Source organism: Aythya fuligula, chromosome Z (genome assembly GCF_009819795.1).
Source record: "Aythya fuligula isolate bAytFul2 chromosome Z, bAytFul2.pri, whole genome shotgun sequence".
NCBI classification, from domain to species: Eukaryota; Metazoa; Chordata; class Aves; order Anseriformes; family Anatidae; genus Aythya; species Aythya fuligula.
The window spans coordinates 68,680,339-68,707,024 of NC_045593.1; the positions used below are offsets into that span (position 1 = coordinate 68,680,339).

General features: G+C 36.5%; 1 protein-coding gene across 1 annotated transcript in view; it reads left to right on the forward strand.

The window, feature by feature from the left end:
- The window catches only part of MCCC2 (methylcrotonoyl-CoA carboxylase 2), a 39,220-nt gene extending 14,305 nt beyond the window's left edge, over window positions 1-24,915 (forward strand). Inside the window, exons 8-17 of the mRNA XM_032206013.1 lie at window positions 7,419-7,483; window positions 8,380-8,479; window positions 9,477-9,572; window positions 10,855-10,927; window positions 11,143-11,219; window positions 13,218-13,284; window positions 13,569-13,725; window positions 14,505-14,619; window positions 16,025-16,110; window positions 24,451-24,915. Coding sequence (XP_032061904.1) covers window positions 7,419-7,483; window positions 8,380-8,479; window positions 9,477-9,572; window positions 10,855-10,927; window positions 11,143-11,219; window positions 13,218-13,284; window positions 13,569-13,725; window positions 14,505-14,619; window positions 16,025-16,110; window positions 24,451-24,568 — 954 coding nt within the window. The 3' untranslated portion in view covers window positions 24,569-24,915. The remainder of the gene's footprint in view (window positions 1-7,418; window positions 7,484-8,379; window positions 8,480-9,476; window positions 9,573-10,854; window positions 10,928-11,142; window positions 11,220-13,217; window positions 13,285-13,568; window positions 13,726-14,504; window positions 14,620-16,024; window positions 16,111-24,450) is intronic.
- The last annotated feature ends 1,771 nt before the right edge of the window (window positions 24,916-26,686 follow it).

The window sequence follows — 26,686 nt, forward strand, 5'->3', positions numbered from 1 at the left end:
CGTCTGTAAGTAATTTTGCATTTTTAAATATATCTGAATGTTTATATCCTTGATTAAAACTTTTCTAATTAAAACTTTTCAATGTGTATATATATAACTTAGACTTTGTTAAACTGTTTTTATAGTACCACTTTGAGATTTCTATGCACATTTTAAACGGTAGGAATGCCTTCTATATTCAGTTAAATAGTCTCTCGGTTTGACCTGAAATAATAAAATAAATAAATAAATAAATAAATAATTACAACTGTGTGTTATATCTCAGAGTCTAGATCAGAGAACTAGATGGACTAAGCAGATGCACTAATTGGCTATATTTTATGTTATTTTGTAGACAAAAGAGATGCACTAATTATGTAGTTTGTCATCATTTTTCTACCTTCTTAGTAAGAAAATTATTTCTAAAGAAGCATGCCTGAAGAACTCTGGTGAATTAAAAGTTGCTTTTATTGTGGAACACACAGTTGAATCTGTGGCCGTGCAAAATACTGCAGCATAAGGTGACTTGAAAATTATGATAGCTTGGCTACAACAGGAAAGGGAGTGTTTAAGTGGGTTTGTGTTTTTTAAAAAACAGTGTATGTTACAGCATAGGCTTGATTTTATACTGAAAAAATCCCATTTTTTTTCCTGACAAGTATTGTTTTACTCAACATAAGCTTTATGAGGAAAAAATAATCTTGTGTAATAAGTGTTACATTAGTGCTAGAGATAAGGTAAGGCTGCTGGTAAGGCAGCTCTCAGCATAACCAGTCTAGGTGAAACCTGACTGGATAAACTTGCTTCTTTGAAATAGTCAAGTTCTCATTGAACAAACTGGTCTGAGGCAGCGTGTTGTCTCTGTTTTAGTTATACTGGCTTGGAAACTATTAAGGGTGTTTCCTTTGACAGAGCCAATAGCAAATCAAATGTCTAGGAAAAAGTCCTTCCACCCTGAGCAAAGGAGAAATCACTTTTAAAGAGCAGTGTTAATGAGGATACTGCTCCACTCTATTCTGTAGTAACAGAGACAGGGGAATCTGCTGGAATTCACTTCTTTCCACCGCTTATGATACTGCGAAAAATTTAGCAGATCCTACGAACTATGGGAAAACAAACACGGACATCTTTTGTTGTTGAGCAGTTTCTAAAGCATGGTTGGGTTAATTTCCTTAAAGAAGTTAAGTTGCTTGAAGAAGTTACCCTGTGATGCCATTCAGTGTTTACTTGTATAGTATTGCTTTAATTTCCATAATATATTTTTGCATTTTATTCTTTTTCTTGTGTTTTTTTGTTTGCTTGCTTTTTTTTTTTTTTTTTTTTTTTTTTGGCTTTGTCTTGATCCTAAAAGTGTATTTATTGTTCTATACACTTTTTTCTTTCCAAGTTCTATGTATAGATGGAAGTAAAGTTCTTGTGCATCTTAAAAGAAACTAAACAACCTGTTATTCAAACACACTTTGCTATGGCTGTTAAATAGTAATTATTGTTCTAGAACATCTTAAATAAATTCAGAGTGTAACTGACAATGAAAGTGTGTGTGTGGGGATACCTATTAGTACGAGCATACTTTGTTGCCTACCTTAATAAAATAATGTATTTAACGTGAAGTATTTTATTATTATAATGGAGACTTTCCAAGTTAACAAGAACAACAAAGTAATCAGCAAAAGCAAATGCAGTAAATAATAGCAACTATGCCATTTATTGCTAATTAACTTATTGCTCATTTGCTGATAGAATTTATTTGGCATTAATTGTTGTTTCAAATGTGTTACATATGTCTCTGTTCCTTTTTATCTTGCGTTAGTCTTTTTCAGCATGCGGTTTTTAGGTAAACAAAGACAAATTCCCCCTCAAAATGAAGTAATGTTCTGTAAATTTATCACAGTAATTTAGATATTAGGAATGTCTTTGTGAAAGGAGGCATACATATGAATGAAGATATTAGTTGAGAATATTGGTATTAGTTGCATGAGTAACACTGGGTGATTCATGTATCTTTTTTATTGAAATAAAGAAATTACTAGGATGAAAGAAATGAGTTTTTACATCTGACTGTTAATAGCTTGCTTATCATGTTACAAATAACTGCCACTGGCTGCAGGAACACCTGAGTTGTCTAGGCACGAAGTCCTTTTAGGCCCAGCACTGTTCATTAGCTTAGACAGTGGCACGGTAAGTTGCATTACAGCCTCTGGGGCTTGCTCAAGTTCAGAGTAATTTGTTGCAGAAGCTCTGTTGGTAAATCTGAAAGACCTGAGCAAACCTTCCTTTTCTGACAGCACTTCCACAGGGGAAAGCACTGGGGAGCATGGTGCACCTTGAGTGATTCTGCCTGGAGCTCTGTTAAAGCTGGAAAGGTTCATCAGAGCCAGAGGGGACCCCTTGGGTACACCAAGCCATGTGTCCTGGGGGAGTGTTGTGGTTTAACCTGGCAGGCAGCTGAGCCCTACACAGCTGCTTGATCTCTCCAGGTGGGACGGGGGAGAGAGTTGGAAAGGTAAAAGTGCAAGAACTCCTGGGTTGAGATAAAGCCAGTTCAATAGGTAAAGCAGAAGCTGCACATACAAGTAAAGCAAAACAAGGAATTAGCTTACCACTTCTCATCATCAGGGAGATGTTCAGCCAGTTCCAAGCAAGCGGGGCACATCAGGTGCGGCAGTTTTTTGGGAAGACAAACACCATCACTGTGAATGTCCTGGAGCAGCAGCCATGCCTCACAGCCACTCCCCCCAGCTTTATTGCTGAGCTTTATTGCTGTACCATGATGCCACATGGTACAGGACATCCCTGTTGCCCATTTGGGCCAACTGTCCTGGCTGTGTCCCCTCCCAGCTCCTGGTGCACCCCCAGCCTCCTTGCTGGTGGGTGCCTTTGCTGAAAGAAGCTGAAAGGTCCTTGGCTCTGTGTGAGCACTGCTCTGCAACCACTGAAACGCTGATGTGTTAGCAGCATTATTGTCATCCTAAATCCAAAACACAGCACCATACCTGCTACTAGGAAGAAAATTAACTCTATCCCAGCCAAACAAGCAGTTTGTTTCAAGCTTCAGCATTAAGCAAATACAAAATGAGAGAGCTAATACCCAGTACTAGCCAGCAAGCTGAAAAATAGGAAAACAGATGCTCTCATTCTAAGGGGATGGTACTCTTTTAACATTGTAAGGGAATTTAAGTCATTCATCTTTATCACTGAGATGTAGAAACCATATAGGAGACTTTTGCCCAGTTAGGCGGCTGAAAAAGGCTAGCCTGAGTCAAGTCTCAAAGTGAAGATTTACCAAGGCAAGGCAGTGACTGCGTAGATATTGTGAAGTCAGAAGGGAAGAAAACTTTTCACCACTTCCAGAGGAAGATTTCACAACTATCCTGCAATTTAATTTGTTCCTTAGCAACCTGCAGATGTAATGATCTTTATCTTTGTGTGTATAGATCAAACTTTAATATCACAACCTGTCAGCTTTCCTGTTTGGTAGAGCTTTTCATATTCTCACTAACAATTTTTTGCTTGCCTTTCTGTAAGTATCAAAATTACTTCAGACTCCCGTAGAAATATCCACTCCATCTTGTAGTAGATATTGTAGCCATTATTGTGTATGCTGTATTCCCCAAAAAACGTTGTTCCTGTATGAAAAGAATTGGATTGGAGTTTTCTGCTCACCTGCCTAAAACAAAACATCCTAAGGAAATGAAAGAAAAAAATTGATGATAGATATAATTAGTCTTGGGATGTGTACACTTAAAAAAATAAAAATAAAAAAAATAATTGCATGTGTTGTCCAAAGTCTGAAGTGCAAGTTTCCTCAGTGTTCTTTTCTGGAAGGTGAGGAGTAAGGACTTCACAAGCAGACAGATCTCAAAAACAAGAGGAGCAGTGCCACCAGAGTAGTAACGTGACAGAGCCATTCCTCTGTACTTGACCAGGTTGAGGAATCAATATCCTTGCCCTTGGCAATACTGATTCATAGCTCAGGGTGTCATGTTGATTGATAGGCTTCTCCATCTCATCCAAAACTTACGATCCTTCCTCCGCCAGGGAAAGTGTGTTACTTCCTGTGTTCTGAAGTAAAGGGAAGCCTGGTGAAAAGGGAAAAAGTGCAAAACTCCTGTAGATTTATGTGCTAGGAGTTCTTCTGCACATCAGCTCATCTGCTTGGGAAAATGTGTATTTCTGTTCTAGAAACATGATATGATTATAGTATTTACTTAAAGTATTTTAAAAGACAGGTAAGTGGCCTCTAAGTTACTCAAGATACTGAAACTTTATATTTTTACTTGAATAGTAATCATTCAAAATGAGTGATTATTCACAAGCTTGCACTTTAGTCCAGTGAATCTACATGTCTTTGGAACTGTAATATTCATTAGTTGTAATTTAGTTGCATTCAAAGTGCCTGAGGAATTCAACCTTTTGTCTGAAGTGTTTGGAATTCTAGTTATAGTAATGAAATGAAATGAATTGGATGATTTTGTTTTTAAATTTTACCCAGAAGTACGTGAATATGTTTGCTGTAGACCTTTCCTGTACCTCTTATTAACCTCTTTTTAATCTCTTGTTCGTGGGCTTGTAGTCTTGATTGGAAGTTCAGAGTATTATAAATTAAATAAATGAAATTAGGAACTGAGATGCAAAGAAAAACCTCATGGTGTAGAAAATGAAGGATGTGTATCTATAAACATGCCATCTGAATTAAAGGATAGGCCTCTTAATGACACACAAAAAAGGGCAAAATAATTCAGTTTTCAAAGGGCTTTCTTTTACTTCCTTTTTTTTTTTTTTTTAATTATCACTTTATGTGAGGAAAATTGATCTTCTTTCTTTTTACTACATACTACCACTTTTTGAAAGAGGTGTTTAATTGCTAATGACACTCCAGATTTAGAAGAAAGTTGTATTAACTACTTTTGAATGGAATTTCTTTATTTTCTAGTGGCAAATTGTCCCCTTTTTAGGTATAGAAGACTAATACTTACTTGGCCAAGACTCACACTTTTCTTCAAGGGCCTTAGGTTAGGATGGATTTAGGATGGCCAAAGTCCACCTGGAGTTGAATCTGGAAAGGGGCATGAAGCACAGAAAGAAGGGGTTCTATAGGTACTGCAGCAGTAAAAGAAAGTCAAGAGAAAATGGGAGCCTGCTGCTGAACAGCATAGGGAAGCTGGTGACAACGGATGTGGAAGAGGCTAAGATACTCAATGCTGTTTTTGCCTTAGTCTTCATTGGTTAGATTAGTGTTCAGGAATTCCAGGATCCTCAGGCCAGGGTGAGTAGTGTAGGAGGGTCAAGGTAAGGACCATGTAAATAGTTTAGACATAGACAGGTCTAGGGGGTCTGTTGAGATGCACCCATGAGTCCTAAGGAATATGGCCGATGTCGTTGCATGGTCACACTTTGAAAGTTGTGGTGATCAGGGTAGGTTTCTGAGATTGGAAGGTGGCAAAGCAGGCAAGAAGGAGGATCCAGATAACTACTGGCTAGTCAGCATTGCCACAATACCTAGGAAGGTAAAGGAGCAAATAATCCTGGAAGCTGTTTCCGAAAATATTATGGACAAGAACATGACCAGGAGTAGTCTGGTTGGATTTTCAGTGAGGAAATCAAGCATGACCAACCTGTTTTCCCTCTATGCTAAGATGACTGGTTCAGTGGCTAAGGAGAGAGTAGTAGATGTTGTTTATCTTCACTTTGATGAGCTTTTTGACAGTGTCTCCTGAAATAGCAAACTGAATGGACAGTAAGGTGTATTGAAAACTGGCTGAACTGCTGGGCTTAGCAAGTTTGCAAATAATGCAAAACTGGGAGGAGTGGTTGATGAATCAGATAGGTGTGCTGCCATTCAGTGGGACCTTTACAAGCTGTACAAAGGGACTCACAAGAGCCTCTTGAAGTTCAATCAAGGTGAATGCTTATTGGAAGAAATAACCCTCTGCACCAGAGCAGGCCAGGAACTAACCAGTTGGGAAGGTGCTGGACACCGAGATGAATATGGGCCAGCATTGTGTCCTTTCAGCAAGGTGGCCAGCAACATCCTGGGCTGCTTTGGGAAGAGTATTTCCAGTAAGTCAGGGGTGGTAATCCTTCCCCTCTACTCAGCACGTTTGGGGTGCTGGGTTCAGATCTGGGCTCCCAGTACAAAAAAACAAAGTAAATCCAGTGAAGGGATTGGAGCATCTGTAATATGGGGAGAAGCTGAGAGCTGAGACGTTTCATTCTCATTAAGAGAAGGCTCAAAGGGAATCTCTCCATGTGTATAACTACATGGTCAGGGGGAATAAATGTGTTGAAGCCAGACTTCTCATTGGAGTTCAGTGACAGGTCAAGAGGCAAACTAAAACATGGGAAATTATTATTAAAAAAGCAAACAAACAAACAAAAAAACAAATAAAACACATTTTTACTGTGAGGATTGTGTGATCATGCACCAAACCAAGTTGTCCAGACAGGTTTTGAAGTCTTCATTGCTGGAGATACTCAAAACCCAACAGTCCATGATCATGAATCTTGGAAACTGGTATCTGGTTTGGAGTGATAGTTTTCTCTTTCCTAATGTCTTTTGCTACCTCTGTACTCTCCGTGGGTGGTGAATAATGGTTTCACTAGCTTGCAAGGAATCTTTTTCAAAGGAGTATGGCAGAGCTTGTGGGAAAGGTATTTCAGTGGAATTGCGTCAAAAAGTTTTTTTTACCATGCAGAAAATGATACTGCTTTATTTTAAGAAGGAATTCAGTCACTCTTAAATTATCCTGTCAGGTCTATAATTTGATAGGATTTAGATCATGCATTCCAGTTATTTTTATGGAGACATCATAGTTAATCCAAACAGTTTTATGCCATTGATGCACTCTTCTTAGAAAATGATTGTTATTAAATTATTGTGTTTGTAATGGAAGATCTAGGAAGTACAAACTAATAATGATTGTTTTATGATTAGTGCTTAAATAAGTAACTTAAAATTTACAGAAGTTTGTGTAGAGAAAACAAACTAAGCGGAATCAAAACGCACAGTGTCAGCTGGGTATTGTTTTTCTTTGTTGTTGTTGTTTGAAAAAATGCAGGATGTATAACATTTCAAATTGCATTTGTTAACTGCTAAAAATCATTTTGTGAAAATGCATGTTCATAAACCTAAGGGGTATGTAAATATGACCACACTAATAATAGACACAACAACAGATACTGCAGTAAATGGAAAATCTTTCCCAATAAAAACTACAAATAAATATTAGATAATAAAGATACAAAGTCAGTAAAATTAAGTAATTTTGGCAGGATTCTGAGTTGTCGTGTTTGAAGTGCTCTGAGGGAGAGTAACTGAGAAAATATTATTAGTGAAGAAATATTTTGCAAAGTACGGTTTTATTGTTATAACAGTCTATATAAATATTGATGCTAGACAAGTGTCAATTCTAATGCTCGTTTTCCTTTTCTTGTTGTAGGTTAAAGCAGCAACAGGTGAAGAAGTATCAGCAGAGGATCTTGGAGGGGCAGATCTTCACTGCAGGTTTAAAGAAATATTTTCCTGGAGTTATTTTTTTCCATCCTTTAAGCTTTATTAGAGTGGTTTATTTATTGATTGATTTTGTTATTATTTAGATTATAAAAGTTAAATATTTGCTTTGTCATTATCTGATACTGGTGGATAATTTTGTTGTTAGAGTAGCGTAGTTAGTCTGTGTTACTCCAAGTAGTGTCTTGTTTCTTTCACTTACTGCTTTAAAATACTTAAGTGTGTATCTAACATACTGCAACATCATTCACAACATGGACGACTTTGCTATTGTTGTATGCTGAGTGCTATTAGAATAACAAATTTTGAGAAAGCTAATGTATTTTTGCAGATTTTATGTCAATTGGAACTTACTACAAACAAAATCAAAATAGCCTGTGTTTTTTGTAAGAGAATACATATCAAAACAAAGACTTCAATGCGTTTCCTAAAATGAAAACAATAGTAAAAAAAAAAACAAAAAAAAACTAGGGGGTGCTTTTAAAAAGTTAGGTACTGCTGTACAAGAAATGCTTAATTTTTAGTTCAGTTTATTGAAATGACTGAAGAATTCTCTTCAAGGGCAGTTCATAGTATTTTTTTTAATTATTTTTTTTCTTTATAACTTCAAATTAATTTTCATTTCCATTTGAACAATGTTTGCCATTTTTTATATTGTCATTTAGATTTTGGGTTTACCAGAGTTACCATTTTGTATCCTGTCTGATACCGTTTAAAAGAAAAGTTCAGACATGGGTTTTACTTTCAATTCAATTTTATAAGATAACATGCAGAGCTGTGTTTTAGCATCTATATTTTAAATAAACAGGTTTGAAGGTTTTTAAAAACTTTAATTTTCATTCTTGGATTTTCTAAAAAATCTTTATATTCCTATTATCATTTAAATACAGAAAATCTGGTGTAACAGATCATTATGCTTTGGATGACAGTCATGCACTTCATCTAGCAAGGAAAGCTGTAAGAAGTTTAAATCTCCAGAAGAAAATAGATGTAAGTATATAGAACATTCTCGGAAAACACTTCATTTTTTAAAGGATGAATGCTCTTCTGACCCTGATTATACAACATATTTTTTTTGTCTTTGACTTTAAACACTTTGTAAGTAGAATTTATGATTCTTGTCTTTAATGTTTTGTCTAATGCTTCAGTTCTGCAATTAATTACATTCCTACTACATCATTCCCAGTGAAACCACTGGGATTGCATGCAAGAGTGAAACATGCACTATAACTAGAATAGCACTTCAGAATCACAGATTTGCACTTTAGGATGAACTCATTCTTGCCAGGTGCTGCATTTAATTTTAAGCTTACATGGTCATTCCCATGGACTTGAAATTTGGTAATTGCTAAAGCATTTGTTTGAACATCTTTTTGAGATTATTAACAAAAGATGTAAAACGTGAGATAAAGCTACTTTATTTCTTTTTGGTACCTTAGGTTTTGTAACGTATTGTTACTGATCTAAAAAATTCTTTTAAGAAAAAAAGGCAACTATGATATAGTGGAGAAATTATCTTAACCTATGCTGGGGGAAACATAGGGTGAATTGGAGGTAAAATCTCTGCAGCTGAAGGAAGCCAAGATACTGTATTTAGTGGAATTGCAGAAATCCTTGTTTTTTCAGAATACTACCTGTCTAATAGGGCATAGGGGAATAAAAAGGAAAGGGGAAGACATGCTTAATTTTTGATGACATGGAAGAAGTTGTTAATGTGGAGCACATGTGGAGGCATACACAGGAATAAAAACAAAGGCCCTCACCTTTGTTGCAGTAAGTGAGAAGAAATTATCATTCTTCTATTTAAGAAACTTGATCTTCATGCAGAAGGAAGTCAAGCTAGTACAGACATTTTGTGGCTGTGACTGGCGAAGAGAAGACTGTTGAATGCAGTCTAAACTCTAAGTGGTGTTTTTTTTTTTTTCTAAATCATAATGTAGAATAATAATGACTTTGTTGTGAAAATTGTTTTGTTAACTTGCTACAGGTGACTGTAGAACCATCAGAAGAGCCTTTATTTCCTGCTGATGAAATATATGGAATAGTTGGTGACCAGCTAAAAAGAAACTTTGATGTCAAAGAGGTATAAACAGAAATAGAATATATACATGTACTATGTTTTCTTGTAGGAAATCACTCTTTATATTCACATAGTTTGTCTGCAGAAATTTGGTTTATGGCATATAGTGAATATTTAAATATTATATATTTTTTAATGTATTTCTGGATGTTGTTATCTAACAGATCCATTGCAATGACAACGACATGTTGAAAACATAATGCATTTTATTTATACTTCTAAGAAGGATAATTAAAGATAAGAGATTGATAGAATGGTGAAAAAAAATCCAAGAAATAGTGAACTTTTGGCTAAAGATTCTATAGACTTGCCAAGTGATATGACAGCTTTCTTCTTCTATTAGTCTAGAGAAAATAAAGATCAAATATTTAAAGATCGATGGAGTATAAGCATCCTAAACAATTCAGTGCTCTTCCAACCATGTGAGGAGACTATTGTACTCTACTGCAAATCTCTTGTAATTATTTGCTTCCATACACGCAGAGAGTAACCACACTCTGATTTTTTGCACAGGTAACATATACAGAGCTTTTCCTACTACAAACCAAGTATTTATTTTAGAAAAAATCTTAGTGTATACCTTCCTTAAAATATTTTATCAGAAATTACTATGATTTATTTTGCAGTAAGAGGAAAAAAAACTTTTATTGAGTCTTACTTGAACTATACGCTGGAACACTGGAGTATAAATAAATCCCCAGCTTGGATTTATGCTCTTTTAAAGTTGAAATAAATATCTTCTGGCAAACATGTTGCTAGCAACAGATTTATGTTTATTTAAAATGCTCCTTTGCATCCCAGAGAAACCTCAGGACAAATCTTCATTATTTTTGTATGTCAAAAACTTAAGCAGAGATGAAAATGTAGTTATCTCTAAGAAAGTGACTCATGGCTGTATATATTTTTCTCTTTATAAATGTGAACCTATTGATTAATGTTTAATATAACCAGAGGTACCAGTTCTTCTTTGAAATGGAACTAATCAGAAAAAAAACTTTCTTTCTGTTTATTTCAACTGCTTGGTTACAATAGTCTTAGCCTTGAAATTCCATTTTTTTTATAAGCATGTAGAGAAGTTACACCTTAAAAAGTTAGTAGGTTTTGCTTGCCATCCAGACTACTTACATGGCGGACTGCTTGATATTTTCTGACTGGAAAGCATTCATTTTAAGTAATTTTAAGTCAAGATGCTACCATCTTCTTTCTTTCTAAAAAAAAAAATAAAAAAAAATTATAAACTATGAAGGATTAGGTGTTTCATTCTATTTTTCTATTTTTTCTTAAGGTTATTGCTAGAATTGTAGATGGAAGTAAATTTGATGAATTCAAAGCCTTGTATGGGGATACTTTAATCACAGGTATTTAAAAATACAATTACTCTATGTATACTCCCACTGATTTTATACTTATATTCATTTTATTTGGATTACCCGATGGTGTTTTTTAATGGTGTTTTTTTCCTTAAAAGAATAACACTTCCTGTTATTAAGAGAAAGTGTTACCTTTTTGTGCTACAGTAAAATAAATATACATCATAATTATCATAATTTGTAATTTTACCTGTCCTCTTCAGGATTTGCAAGAATATTTGGTTACCCAGTAGGAATTATTGGAAACAACGGAGTTCTTTTCTCAGAGTCAGCAAAAAAGGTAAATCTTAACCACTGAGAAACAAACCTCAAGTTGAAGAATTTGCTCTTGAAATGTGGATCTTTTTCTAAATAAGGAAAGTGGACTGTCCGCAAATTTATCATGTAAATAAGAAATAGCTTAATAAACTAAAAATAATTGACCTTATTTTAGTGTTTGTTCTTTAGGTTTTTCTGATATGAAGTAAATAGGTCAATAGTAAAATAAAGACAGCATTTGAATTTGATTGACTATAACACAGTTGAAATATTATGTCTTGAAACTTACAGCTCTTAGAAGAAAAATGCGTACTGATTACTTCAAAAAGCCTGTTGATTATAAGTCCTGAACTCCAAGCTGATGTACTACAATAAATCACATCATTGTTTTGATAGTAACTGGAAAATTTCAAACCTGGATTCCGATATTCAGCTCATTGACTTGCCAAAGATTTTATTTTCATACTTTGTTGTGGCAGCTCTTAATCTAATGAGTAAACCATACACGGTCTCAAACTCTGTGAAACATAGTACCTATTTTGTGAATCAAAGGGCATCTTTGAGGTTTGGGGATTGGAGATGGTAAAGAGATACTGTGCATGACAGAGTGTTTATTTACCTTGTTCTGTGTTTAGTTATTTTTTTCAAGAACTGCTATGAGTTGAATTTTTTGTAATAGCAATTACATATGGTAGTTTTGTGTTAGTAGGCTCCTCAAACTAATGGTTAGGAAATCAGTATGAAAAATCTATAGGAAAAAAGAGGCCTTTATGAAGAAGTTGAAGAAAGGAAGTAATTTTACTTGATTTATTGCTGTCATAAAATAATACACAAAATTGAGTTTTATGTACTGGAGAACACTTTGAACTTGGAGCACTGCAGTAAGTGGCGTTGTTTTCAGGTAGTGTTTTCTTAATCACAGGTATTTCCAATTTGAAAATAATCCTTTCTGTATTTCTAATACTTCCAGTATTTTTCTGATGATTTTTTTCCTACCAATGAAAAAATGAAAGGAATCTCCCTTGGTTTGTTGACTTATGCTGACGTATTGGTACTCTATGAGGAGATAATCAAGTTTCACTTATTTAGCTGTATTCATGACATTGCATCTGTAAGCTTCCTAATCTAACAAAATATTTTTTAAATTTTTATAGTGAGTTGGAAACTTAAAGAAAAAAAAATGGCAAAAGTACTGTGATCTTTGTCCAAAGATCACTGTTTTTTTGAGTGCTTCTCTGAAAAAGCTAGCTAAAGATTGTTTCATTATTTTTCTCTTTTTGTGTGTGTCCTTTTTCTAAATGTTGCTGGTTTTGTATTGTGAAGAGGTTAGTTTTTTTCTCAGTTGCAGTGATATTTTTTTTTCCTTTTTTTTTTGTCAATTATATCAACAACGTGTAAATAAGTGGAGAAACTGTATTGTTTTAGATTATGCTTAGTTGAAAATGAAGCTTGGATTCTGCTATTATCTTTGTTAGAAAAATTGTCTTTCCCAGAAAATGCAGAGGGGGGATTTTGTCCTGAGAAAAGGGGAAAGAATGTTGTAGCAATTGGCAGGGCCAGGAGCAAATAATGTATGTGAGCCTTGCTCAGTTTCAAAGAATAATTTTCTTTTATAAGGGAAATGGGGAGATTTTTTTTGTGATCAGTTGTCCAAGTTCCATGACAGTGTTACAAAACTGTCAGATGCCACATTGTGAAGATGTCTACAGTTTAACTGCATATTGGCCAAGTCAAAACAGTTGAACTTCTCAGTACAAACAGTAATACTTAAGGGAATACCCTTAAGTATTTTTTATTTCAACTTGGTATTTTTGGCATTTTCTTACTTCTGCTAGAGTTGAATTATCTTTTGCAGCTTACTTTGGATGGAGAAGTTGGCCATCACTTTATGATACAGATACTCCAATGGACTTCAGTGGAAGGAGACTGTCACATACTTCAAAATGCTGGTGGTAGTAATGGCTTCACTGATCTAATACTTAAAGGCTTACCCTTTCTTCTTTTTTTTTCCTCCCCACAGGGTACACATTTCATCCAATTGTGTTGCCAGAGAAATATTCCCATTGTGTTTTTGCAGAATATTACAGGTAAGTGCAGTATTATGAAGTTTAACTATGCTGTAGGCTTTGCTGTTAACTGTTAAGGCTATAAGTTTTAGAAAGCATCTTGTGTGCTTTATTTTATCTACATCTCCAGCCTCTTCTGGAATCAGTCTGGCTGCAGCTTGTGAAGGCTTGAGTTATTGATGATTCGTTCTTGTCATCTTACTTTTTTTTTTTTTTGGATGTGCTCTACATTGCATATTAGAAAGTACAGCAAAGTGTGATAGTATAAAGTTACTAACCCTTTTTTTCATCATGTAACTCATTAGGTTTCATGGTTGGTAGGGAATATGAAGCTGGAGGGATAGCAAAAGATGGTGCCAAGATGGTAACTGCTGTAGCTTGTGCCAATGTACCTAAGATAACAGTCATTATCGGTGGTTCTTATGGTGCTGGAAACTATGGGATGTGTGGAAGAGCATACAGGTAAGTGTTACTTCAAATTACAACAGGACATAGCACTAAGTTAAGATACTCTAACCTTAAAGTACCAATCTGAAAAGCTATTTTAATTATTGCAGAAGTTGTACTCCTAGGAAAACAAAAGAATTCTCATAGAATGTGGTCTTAAGTAAAAAACAACCATACAAACCTGCAGAGACAGTTAAGCTCATGATTAACCTTAATTTATGTGACAGAAGAGATTTTCTAATGTGTAAACCTGCTGACGTGCTTTTCTCCCGTTATTGTTCCTGGGTCAGAAAATCAACAGTCCTAAACAATCGCTAGGTGGTATGGGCTAGTCCTTTATTCTGCATTCATGTGAAGAGAACTGGCTTGAATAAAAAAATCTTCATTCACTTTAACAAGTCTGGATTTTATGAGCAGTGTTTGCAAAACTTCTAAGGATTTATTTTTGTGACCTGTTGGACATGACTCATAAATATTTTTTAATTATTTTTGAAGGTCCCTGATACTACTGAAGTTGTCAGTGATATTTTAAATAGAAATGTTCCTGGGGGGCTGTGAGTTGAAGAGACACAAGAACGAGGGAAATTAATTTTTAAGGTGCTTGAATATAGGAAACAAGCAGAATTTTTGTATTTTCAAACATAATGCTGCAAGCATCGAAAATGTTAATTTGCATTCTTTGAAAACCAATGAATTGTAAGACTGTCATGCATAAAATGCATCTGAGTGAGAATTAGTTCTTTACCATGAAATTATACATTGTCTAATTTTAATACTTAATGCATGTTTTTCAGTCCAAGATTTCTTTATATGTGGCCAAATGCTCGCATATCAGTGATGGGAGGGGAGCAAGCTGCAACTGTTCTAGCTACAATAGCAAAGGACCAAAAGGCAAGGGAGGGAAAACAGGTACATCTTTCTTCTTTCATTTGCAGTACTGTTATTATAATTTACTTCTTCGCTGGAGCTCTCACATTGTAAGCCAGGGAAGGATGTTACAGAGTAAAACACCAGTGAGCTATGGTTCTCCTAATACCACCCAGCACATTGACAAAAATGAAATATTTGTGAAATATTACATCTTCTAAATGTGAAAGTCATTCATGACATTTCTTGTGTTTGTTTAGAAGGAGAAGTATTTCTTATATTATCATCTTTTCATATTTTTTTTGCACATGATTATTTGTTCTGCCCAAGATGAGCAGCAAGGGACTCCCACTCCCCCACACCCACTTGGGAGTATGAGGAGGAATATGTGAGAACAAAGTGTCTTTCCATTTACTTTTGAAGTAGGCAGTTTTATAGAAAACTGATCTTCAAATTATTCAGTGACTGAGACTTATAAGGTTTATAATAGGAGAAGCCCTTAGAGGTTTGGAAAAGTTTTTGACTCATTTAATCATTTTAACTAATAGTTAGTGGTATTTTGTTTAATAATATTTTTCTAGTTTCTCTACACAGTTTTCTGCTGTGTTTTTTAAATTACATGTTCTGTGTTTATGCTGGTGCATTGGTCCCGTAAGAAGTGATTTTACTGTGATGTCTTAAAATTGCTTGTATTTATCATGAGTAGTTGTTCAGAATAGTGAATCAGTATGTTCTTGTTATCTCTGAAGTTCTTTTTTCTGCTCTTCATTTTGACTTTCCATGGATAGAACATATAGATCCTCATCTCTCTGTCTCAACTTCCCAAATCCCTAATATTGTCGGAATGAGGCACAGAAAGTAAAAAATACTATTTTATTATTAAAAACTAATTGTAGTTAATGTCAGTAAAGTATATCAGAGACTTGACAGTTTTCTGAATTACAGTAGTGACCACTCTGGATCAGAGAAACATAGCACCAGAATAGAACAGACTGGTTTTATTAAAAAAGTATTTCCAAAGGCAAGTCAGAACGGGGCTTATCCAGTTAAGTAGCATCATCAATTTTTTGGATGCGAGTCCACAATTATTCTTATACTTGGTTAAGTCTATTAATAAAATCTCAGTTTATTATCTGCAGAAAAATTAGGTGATTAAGTATGGCAATAGGACTTCCTGTTTCCCTATAAATTTCTACTCTTTTTCCCACCCACCCATTTTGAAAAGTGATATTTTAATTCCACTGATTAAATTTATAAGTAAAACAATTTAGCAAATTGCTAAATTGATCATTATAGGTAAAAAGATTGAAAAAAATCTGGAGAGATAATTTAGGCTATTTCTGCTTGTTTGATGCTGCTTGTCAGCATCAAAAAGTTTTACTGTCATTGCGGAAGAAGATAATAAATATTTTTTTTTATCTATGTTTGTGTATTTGTTTTGTTACAGTTATCTGAGGCGGATGAAGCAGCTTTGAAGGAGCCAATCATTAGGAGGTTCGAGGAGGAAGGAAACCCTTACTATTCCAGTGCAAGGTAGAATAAAAATGACTTTTCCAAAACTTGATTGTAATCACAGGATATAGCAATGACACCTAAATCCTGGTGTTGTAGAAGAGCAGAACAGAGCAGTCCAGAACAAACGTTTTGTTTGATGTGCAGGAATACAGCACCACAAACTTCAAACCTCTATTTGTAGTGCAAACTATTTCAGAAGAAGGCATGCACTTCCAGGAATTACTGTGCTGGTTCTGTAAGTAATGATACAGTAGGGAGATACTCCTTACCTGGTCTTCTGAAACATGGAATTTATATTCTGTGTATTTTGTTCTGGATAAGTCTTAGATCATTCTCTCCACTGCAGCGTCTGGTCACCTTTCTAAAGCCTATTGAAATGTACTGAAGCATACATGGATTCTACATCTAGAAGAGGCCAGTGGTAAAGGAGAAGTTTCAGGAATACCTGAAGCAATTTGTAAATCTTGGGTCACGTAAATGTCTACTGAATTATAGGAATTCAGGTAGGGCATTAGCTGATGCGTGAAGCGTATTCATATATGAATATGCTGACAAGTCATCCAAAACTACCACAGTAGTCCTCTGTAGCATTTGGTCCTCAGTTTTATGGAATATTGTCAATGCCCAGGAAGTAGTTAGTCTGATGAAGCAAGGTGGCATCCTAGAGCATGGCCTGTGGAAACTAGTTTGTAGGCTTGGCCTTGGATTGTTAATCTGGGTTAGTTTCATCCTGTTTGTAATAGTAACTCTGTGAACTTTTCTGCTTGTCGTATCCTAAAGCTAATTCTTCATAGTCTCGCAGCTGCTAGTCATAGGATTAGCATAAAATAATGAGACTTTACTGTGCCTTTGTAGCCAGTTTGAGCCTTTGGTGTCTGCTGTATATATTTTTTGTGTGACTTAATTAGAATTATTGATGGTCTTGTTACCTGCAAGGCAGGAATTTCACAGAATCACAGAATCACAGAATTTCCAGGTTGGAAGAGACCTCAAGATCATCGAGTCCAACCTCTAATTTGGGAAATAATTTGAGTACAATGTGTTTGGAACATGAAAAATTTTTATGGGGTCATCATGTGTAGAAATTATATGAACAGGTGGGTGCAAAGTATTCTGTAAATGTCTTACAGAAGCCAGTAAGTCTAGGAGCTGGGGGCTTTTTTTTATCTGATTTGATACATGTTAAACCTCATGCCTGTCAAATCTCATACATGAGCAACATTGTAGCATCAGTGACCTCCTATATATATTGTTAGTTCCTCATGATCTGAAGAAAGGTATAAAATTAATAGCTGTTTAACTCTCTTTTCTGTTGGGATACTGGAATGAACGTAATTGTAATAATCATACCTACAGAATCCATATTCATTTTAGTATTCTGACTAGGTGAATGCCTTCATCAAACAGAAGCTCTTGCTTTTTTGCCCTGTTTGGTGCTGTGATGGGCTCAGTATTCTCAATAGGGTATTCAGCATGACAATTTAGGCAGATTGCACTGGTGCAGACATATATCACATAGGTCAGGGATTTAGGGAGAGGTTTTGTCTTGTCACTCCTTAGTTTGTGTTTTTGGCAAAGGTCTACATGGCAATGTTGCAGAGAGTTGTCATGGATGTTCTCAGCTTCTTGAGGTCTTGTGCATATGTGCAATCCCCACAGCTACTAAATTAGTTTATGCTTTTTACTGTGTTTTTTACATATAGTCAATGAAGATACTTATGTGAAATCCTTATTTTATAATTGACGTGGACTTTCTGTTGGCATGCTGTTTTTTTTTTTTTTTTACCCAACCTTTTATATCAATTTAAATTTCATAGGATTTCCCCCAAACTGAAATGCTGTCAGTTGTTGAAAAATCTTGTGCTATCTCTGTTAGTCTCCCTTAAATCAAGCTTAGGACCTCTGTCGCAAAACTTTGTGTTCCTCCCTGTGGCAAGAAAGAAAAATCAAAACACATGCTGTCATCCTTTGTAACTGGATTTTAAGGAGAATTTTCCACTGAAATAATAACATTAAAAAATGAGTCAAACTGTCTGTATTTAAAATGAATCCCTACCATGAAGGAGGAAATGAATAGTCTGATTTTTTTTTTCTAATATTTGCTCTTTTTAATATGCTCACTGAAAACACAGTCACAGTCTCTTTGTACTCATGATTGAAAATAATTGGATTTATTTAACACTCAATATATTCAGTATATCAGTGATACAAAAACTTCTCCCCTCCCAAAAAACAACAGACCATTGCTACAATTTGCAGGAGTAAATTGCTAATCTGCAACAAAGTAGTTTCATACATAAGATTAAGGTTAGGATTTAAAAAAAAGTCAGGTTTTAAATTTTTAATAACATTTGGTGATTTTATATGAAACTTTAATATTTAATACCAGCTTTCTGCTCCCTATTGATCAGCTTTTTGACCCAGTTTCTTTCCAGAATGTCTTGCCATTTTGTAAAGCCATGTTGGAAATACATAGGCACTTCAGTAAATAACCTAACTTTGCCAGGGGTTAGGAAGTACACTTAAGTGAAAGATGTGGCTCCCAATATTAAAAACAAACAAACAAACAAACAAAAACCACAGGGTTTTTAATACTTCTTATTGTACCTATAGCTTGCACAGATATGAGGTGGCTAGCTGAGACCTAGCTTGGGTCTGGATTATATCTGGTTGAGTTCATGAGATGCTGCACTCAAGCTAATAAGCGCAGCTGGGATAGGAAGTCAAATGTCAGGGCTGACATACCTCAGAGATTCATCTGTCTGCAAGCAGTGAAAGCAAAATGTCCCTTGTCACTGAGTGCTTGTGAGAGCAGTGTGTGACTAACTCAGGTCAAGACAGTCCAGGTTGATTTCTCTCTCTGTGTCCATGCATTGGACAGAGTAGTATAGTTGGCATTGTACAGAAGCTCTTAATTGCTCTCTTCTGTCTGGTAGAGGTACTTGGGTATATTGGTAGATATTCCTAAGTTTTCTGCCTTCATTTCATGACTGTCAGTGTTATCTTGCATATGCCTTGTTCTTTCATTTATCAGTAATCCTGAAGCAAGATCTCGGACCAATTGCTCAGAAGTTTTTATTGTTGTGGGGTAGGCTGCCTACCCCACAGGAGGTAGGCAGAAACACTGACATGAAGCAGGTTTACGCTGCCTGTGGCAAGTAATGTACACAAGGAAGGGATTTGAACCACAGAGCCAATCTGCTTGTCAGCTAACATCAGCAGTTGCTCATTGGCAAGCATTTGTTATATGTCAGGGAGAAGTAATATGTTCCTTTTGCTCTAAAGGATACTTCCTTTCTGATCCCAAGCATAGTTAAAAACAAACAAACAAACAACAACAACAACAAAACACAAACAGTTGACTGTCAGCCACATAAGAGCATCTGTTTGAAACTGGGTCCAGACAGCCTTGTTTTTGTCAAACACTAGCTATGCCCCTCCACCAAAAAGACAAACCAAATGATTGCTGGAGAAAACTCCAACAAATAGCTTTGCGTTGCTGAGAGGAAAAGAATGATAGATGGAGATAAAGCCTGCTTTCTTTATGACTGCTTGAATGCAGTCAGTTTGGAAGCTCCCTCGTGCTGTCCTAAGTTATGGGGACTTCGTCTCACCTCTAACATCCACTGAGATTGATGTGGCTCTTCCAGTTGACTTCATTAGGCTTTGACTCAAGCTTCGTGCAGAAACAAGAGGGAAGGAAAACATCCAATGGTCTTGAAAAAAGGCAAATTTCCTTATTTACTCTTCTTTTTTATTTTTGCTTATAAATTGCAACTTGTTACATGTACAGAATGTCAATACTGTTCCCCACAGTTGTATTTTCTAATCAAAATTTAATCAATTATTTGATTAGAACCTTTCACACTGAGCAGACTTAATTAACAAAAGTCATTAGGCAGCACCCATTTTAATGAGCTATATTAATCCGCTTACAGGTTTCTAAAAGGAGTTTCGGCAGTTTGCATCATAACAAATTACATGAGCATTTTCCTTTTGGGAGCTGTTCATTTCTTGTACTCAGAGCATTTCTGTTATGAATGTTTTATGAGTGTGGATGTGACTCATGTTCTAGCAATGGGGTTTTAATAGATAGTTTAATTATTAATGTTACATCCCAGTAGAAAATGTAGTTTTCTTTAAACAAAGAGAAGCAGAAACCAGGGGTGGCCATATGAGAGTGGCTTGACTTTTATGCAGCATGAAATCTGTGTGGTTGTGAATATAACTTTACTGTGTTGTTACAAAAAGCAAATCTGCCATTAAAATGTGCTTCATGTTTGGAAGTGTTTGTTGCAGTGTTGGTCACTAGGAAGTTGCAGCTTGGGAAGTACCCCATTAAGTCAGTGATTCTTTTTAATTCAGATCATTCCTGCCCTCCTCAACCCTCAGCAGATTTATTAAACACTCGTAAAAAGTTTGAATTACTTAATGTAGTTTTATTGGTTTTCATAATTAAAAGTTCACTGTGAGTGTTCATTAAAAAATTGAAGTGGAGAACAAACGAAGCTGTAACATCCAAAAAGAAAATACCTGCTTAAAAACAGAAGTCAGTATATTTGTCATTGTTATTACAGTCAAATTTTTAGTCTTAAAAAAAACAGCAGAGTAGTGCTGACTGATTTGACCTCAAAAACTACTTTGTTGGTTATCACTATTAACACAGACCTTCTCCCTTCCCCCAGATTAAGCTGACTAAATTAATCAAAATTTAATATCTAAACACAAGAAAAGTTAAGGAAAAGAGCTTAGGAAAGTTAAGAAAAAGAGTTTGGTAATGCATACTTCATGATGTTGAATGTGGAGGGAATGTTTTGTCTTTGCCGTTCTATCATGTTAGATTACGTAAATAGGTATAATCACTATGCTTGGGGAAAAACAAACAAATTCAACCAACGCTTAAATAAATCTCAGTTGAACAAAGTTACATCCTGTCCCTTTCTTGTTTTGAACAAAAAACCCTTCCAGTTATTTTCACTGTATGGTTAAGCAGTCCTTACTCTGAGTCTCTTTTCAATGGAGTATTGTTAAAATATGCCAAAATATTTTAACAATTTTTCACTTACTGTTAAAAGCTACAGCTATAAAAGCAATTACTCATGGGAAGCAGTCTGCAAGAGGTTATACCACGCACTTTATCCAAAATATGATACAGACAATTATTGTCTTTCTTCTGCAGCACAATTTGCTAGTACAACCTCTGTGCAGGTGTGGCCCTTAGAATATTATAGTTCAAGGCTGGAGCTGTCCAGCCCACTTAAAAGGAGATATTCACAAGAAAATCCTACACTGAGAACAAATTAGATAGAGCTACTGTTACCTTATATTTGTTATTTGGCTCTATAGCACCTTTTTTTTCCTCACCTTTGGAAGAAGTACTGTCTTTTTCAGGCTTCTTTCGGGGTTGGTTGTGACTCCCGTCAGCCTGGTCAGTGAGCCTCACTCTAGTGTGAAATTTCTTAAACAAACTTTTGTTTTCAGTCACAACAAAGGAATAAGGTAATTTTGCCCAATTAACAGGAATGTATTCCCTATTTCAAACCTCTTTCTCCTTTTGTACTTCAGCTGTGCTCTTTGTGCCCTGTTTAGGGTAGTGGTCTCCTGTACATGGGCAGCTACACCATGATAAATTTGTATTTGTAGTAGAACCTTCTTTATGAGTCTGGTATCTTTTTTATTCTGGTAGCTGGAGAACATACACCTAAGCTGGGACTGAACCCTTGTGCCTCATATTGTTACAGGTGTCCTTTATTACAGTTCCACTTTGTGCATCCTAGGAAAGATATATGTAGTTTTTGCAAAAATAAAAACTTACATCATCAGTCATTTAATATTTTTCTCTGATTTGATTAATTTAGTGTCACAGTAAATGGCAAAATATATCAAAGACAGAAAACTGTCAGAACTGTCTGTTGGTGCCTCAAGATTATCAGCATGTATTTATGCACATTTTGCAGTCCTGTTTCTTTTGGGGGCAGGCTTTTAGTATTAAGAGAAATGTGCAAAATACATTGGTTCCTGTGTAATTGCTTTTTTTTTTTTTTAATTAATCTTCAAACAATAAGAAAGGGTTTGAAGCTGGAAACTTCAGTTAGAAAGGAATGGCTGTCTGTGCATTCTCTTAGTGAAAAGACAGTGTTAGCTCTCTATTCATGACTCTTTCTTGTAGTTTTAAAACACATTAGTAGAGCAGTCTTTCCAAAGACAAGGAATAAAAAGTAGACATGACAGCACTGCAGTAAGTTCTGGAAAGGTGCAAAGAAAGTCTCTCTAGGGAAAGATGGGATGGAGGAGGAACATTGCTGTCTTAACTGAAGGTATCGTACCTCTGTTTTGCATACCCTGGCTAAAACGTTTGCTTCTTTAAGGAAGACTTGAGTTGCAATGGGCAGTGCGGTCTCTTGTTTAACTATATCACCGAGGAGGTAGTGGATGTACAATATTTACAGTTTTGTGGCCTGATGAGGGTTTTGACATGGTTTTCATTTTGGGTAAGATGAAGATGTGGAGAACTGATGCCACGAGAACTTTGATTTTTGGATAGTGTCAAAGAGTTTGTTTACAAGTGTTTAGGAGTTTGGGGACTGCAAATTTGGTATTTGCTTGGAGGTTTTGACACAGTGCATATTCATAATTTAATTGCCTTCAGGGCGGTAAAAAGGAGGGTATTAGCTTAGAGTTGTTTAGAAAAGGCAGATCCTGCTTGACGAACCTGATCTCCTTCTATGACAAAGTGACGTGCTGGGTGGATGAGGGAAAGGCTGTGGATGTGGTCTACCTTGACTTCAGCAAGGCTTTTGACACCGTCTCCCACAGCATTCTCCTCAAGAAACTGGCTGCTCTTGGCTTGGACTGCTGTATGCTTTGTTGGGTTAGAAACTGGCTGGATAGCCGGGCCCAAAGAGTCGTGGTGAATGGAGCCAAGTCCAGTTGGAGGCCAGTCACTAGTGGCGTCCCCCAGGGCTCGGTGCTGGGGCCGGTCCTCTTTAATATCTTCATCGATGATCTGGACGAGGGCATTGAGTGCACCCTCAGTAAGTTTGCAGATGACACCAAGTTAGGTGCGTGTGTCGATCTGCTTGAGGGTAGGAAAGCTCTGCAGGAGGATCTGGATAGGCTGCACCGATGGGCTGAGGTCAACTGCATGAAGTTCAACAAGGCCAAGTGCCGGGTCCTGCACCTGGGGTGCAATAACCCCAAGCAGAGCTACAGGCTGGGAGATGAGTGGTTGCAGAGCTGCCAGGCAGAGAAGGACCTGGGAGTGATGGTGGATATTCAGCTGAATATGAGCCAGCAGTGTGCTCAGGTGGCCAAGAAGGCCAACGGCATCCTGGCTTGTATCAGGAACAGCGTGACCAGCAGGGCTAGGGAGGTGATCGTCCCCCTGTACTCGGCTCTGGTGAGGCCGCACCTCGAGTACTGTGTTCAGTTTTGGGCCCCTCGCTACAAGAAGGACATCAACGTGCTTGAGTGAGTCCAGAGAAGGGCGACGAAGCTGGTGAGGGGCCTGGAGAACAAGTCCTACGAGGAGCGGCTGAGGGAGCTGGGCTTGTTCAGCCTGGAGAAGAGGAGGCTCAGGGGCGACCTTATCGCTCTCTACAGGTACCTCAAGGGAGGCTGTAGCGAGGTGGGGGTTGGTCTGTTCTCCCACGTGCCTGGTGACAGGATGAGGGGGAATGGGCTTAAGTTGAGCCAGGGGAGTTTTAGGTTAGATGTTAGGAAGAACTTCTTTACTGAAAGGGTTGTGAGGCACTGGAACAGGCTGCCCAGGGAAGTGGTGGAGTCACCATCCCTGGAGGTCTTTAAAAGACGTTTAGATGTAGAGCTTAGGGATATGGTTTAGTGGGGACTGCTAGTGTTAGGTCAGAGGTTGGACTCGATGATCTTGAGGTCTCTTCCAACCTAGAAATTCTGTGATTCTGTGATTCTGTGAAATGGACTTCAGAAAAAATAAATACAACAGATATTGGAATTACCTAAAATTAAACTAGCTCTTTTAATGACAAAAATATAAACATATGAAGCATACTGTCTGGCAGCTTGACTAATCTGAGTAACGTACATAATGATGAGACATAGTCCTTAGCATTTTTAGTAGAAGAAGGTAGCTTCTGGTGAAAACGTCATTTTCTACATTATGCAAAATTTATACTTTGTTTTAGAAAACAATTTGTTCAAAATAATACACACTAGTCTACTGCATTGATGGTCAGGTGAATTAACTCTATGGTTTCATGCGTAATTTAGCTCTTTATTCCTTGCAATTTAGTATAACTATTTTCAGTTTTGCCTACTTGAAAATCTACCAGCTGTATATGTTAATGTAATTTTAATTATTGTTGTTCGTCTTTTTTCTAGATTGTGGGATGATGGAATTATTGATCCAGCAGATACTAGACTGGTTTTGGGCCTCAGTCTCAGCGCAGCACTAAATGCACCTTCTAAGAAGACAGAATTCGGGGTTTTCAGGATGTAATCTAAATGTATGCTAATCAGAATTACCTCTGTATATTATAACTGGGACTGGAGAGTGAACTTACTACAACATTGAGGTGTTTTAAACCAGTTTAAAAAATAAAGCTTTATACAGTACTATTCTTGATGGAAAAGTCCTATTTATTTATTTTGACTGAGTAATCATCACCATCCTTCAGTATTTTGGTACTGATTTGAGACCAGTCATAGTGCTTATATAACACTGCATTGCCCTGTTCATGAATAAACTGTAACTTCTGTCATTAAGTTAAAATCTTTGATAAGAAAACATAGATATTGTCTCTTATCTAAATAAATCTACAAAATAAACTGCATAATTGATGCTTATTAGCACCTTCATTTCTTTTAATTCTTTTCTGTATGTCTCCTACAAAAGCAAAATATTACTGAAATTCAACAACAACAAAAACAGCACATTGCTGGTAAATAAAATCTGAAAAAAAAAAGTGCAATAATGGCAACCAGGGAGTTCAAAACAGCATGAAATTATAGATTTCGCACGGTTGTTGGCATTTTGGCCTTTCTCTGGCTTTCATTCAGAAAACATTAGTCTTCTGTATGATTCTCTGAAGTGAAAACAAGAGAATCTGATGGATGCCTAGCTTTTTCTGGAAGAGCTGGAGAGAGTAGACTACATCTGTGTGAGCTGCAGGTTTCTGAAGGCACTTCTGAAGACGGGTTGGCTGCTGAGGTGTTTCAACATCTTGCTCCAGTGGCATGATGCTTCTGGCAGCTTTAGTTTCACAAAGACATGGCATCCTCTCCAAATGGGTCAATGGTTGACCCAGAGCACTTGCCTGAATCCCACCAACTTTGGGGTTGTTAAGATGCTAGAAGTGCAATCTTCCAATTTATTTAGTGTAGCTTGTTGCAGTGTAATATTTTTAAAGAATTCGTTTGTTCTTTATAGAAGTAGCGCACCTTGCAGAAACTAAGTGTTTGTCATGAATTGTGCCTGGAATATGGACGCAAAGACTATGCTAGCTGGAACTCTGAAGGTAGTTTTATCTAGCTTGGTCCCTCAGGCACCTAGATTCCAAACAATTGCTAAATGGCAGAAATGCTTTTGACTGACAAATTACAGAATAGTTTAAGTACATGGATGGAAGTCTTCTCCTGTGCTGGCCTGGGGCGAGAAGACAGATAACTGGGCAATAATCATCCTGGACAACATGTCAGCTGTAGTCTTCCCAGATTTGTAGGGCTGAGAAGTAAACTCTTGGATCAAGGGATCTTTAGTGTAGTAGAACCAGAGCCCAGCCTGTGTTGAGCTCTGGGGTCTCTGGTATGCATCCACACTACATTAAATGACCATTTCTCTCTCTCAGTTTTTACTGAGAATAAATTCATATAAAACTCAGTGTGTTCACACCACCGAAAAGACTACTTCTGTAGTTTTGCGCATGTACTCGCTGTTATGCCCACACCCAAGTTTTTATTATGTTAACCATGTAGTTAGTGTAGTTAGCAGAAAGTAACAGCGTAAAATACTACCATAAAATGGCAACAAGGTACAGAGCTGTTTTTGTGGCACTGGTTCTTGTTCTCATCTCACCACAAGAGTTTGTAAAAATTGTGTTGGGCATAGCCCCAGGGTATCTTCATCCTGAAAATATGTTGACATTATTTATGGTTGCTGAACTTTTGCAATGCCTTGTTTTCAAATACGTATATATAAAATGTAGCCAGGGAGAGCAAAGGATTCAGACACTGAAACTATTGCTATTAACAACTTCCAACAAAAAAGAAATGCTTTATTTTCTTCAACTCCAGTGGAGTCAGCAACTGAAGCATCCTTTGTCTCTCTGCTTTAAACTATGGGGTCAGTTTCCCCTGCCTGTTACCCACAAAGCTATAAGGATTATTGTCATTTTCTTAGCAGTAAGTAATTGATCACTTAGGAATAATATTTTTACTTTGGATATATTTTTTCAGCAAGACTGGTAATGAAATCATTCAAAGTTGGAGACAGTAACTGATAATCCTTAGATGCAGATAAAGGAATTAGATGCATTTAGGAGGATTCATGCCTCTGACAACACCTGTCGTTTCTTATGACTGAAAGGATAGATATTTACATTTATCAAAATTTCTTCCT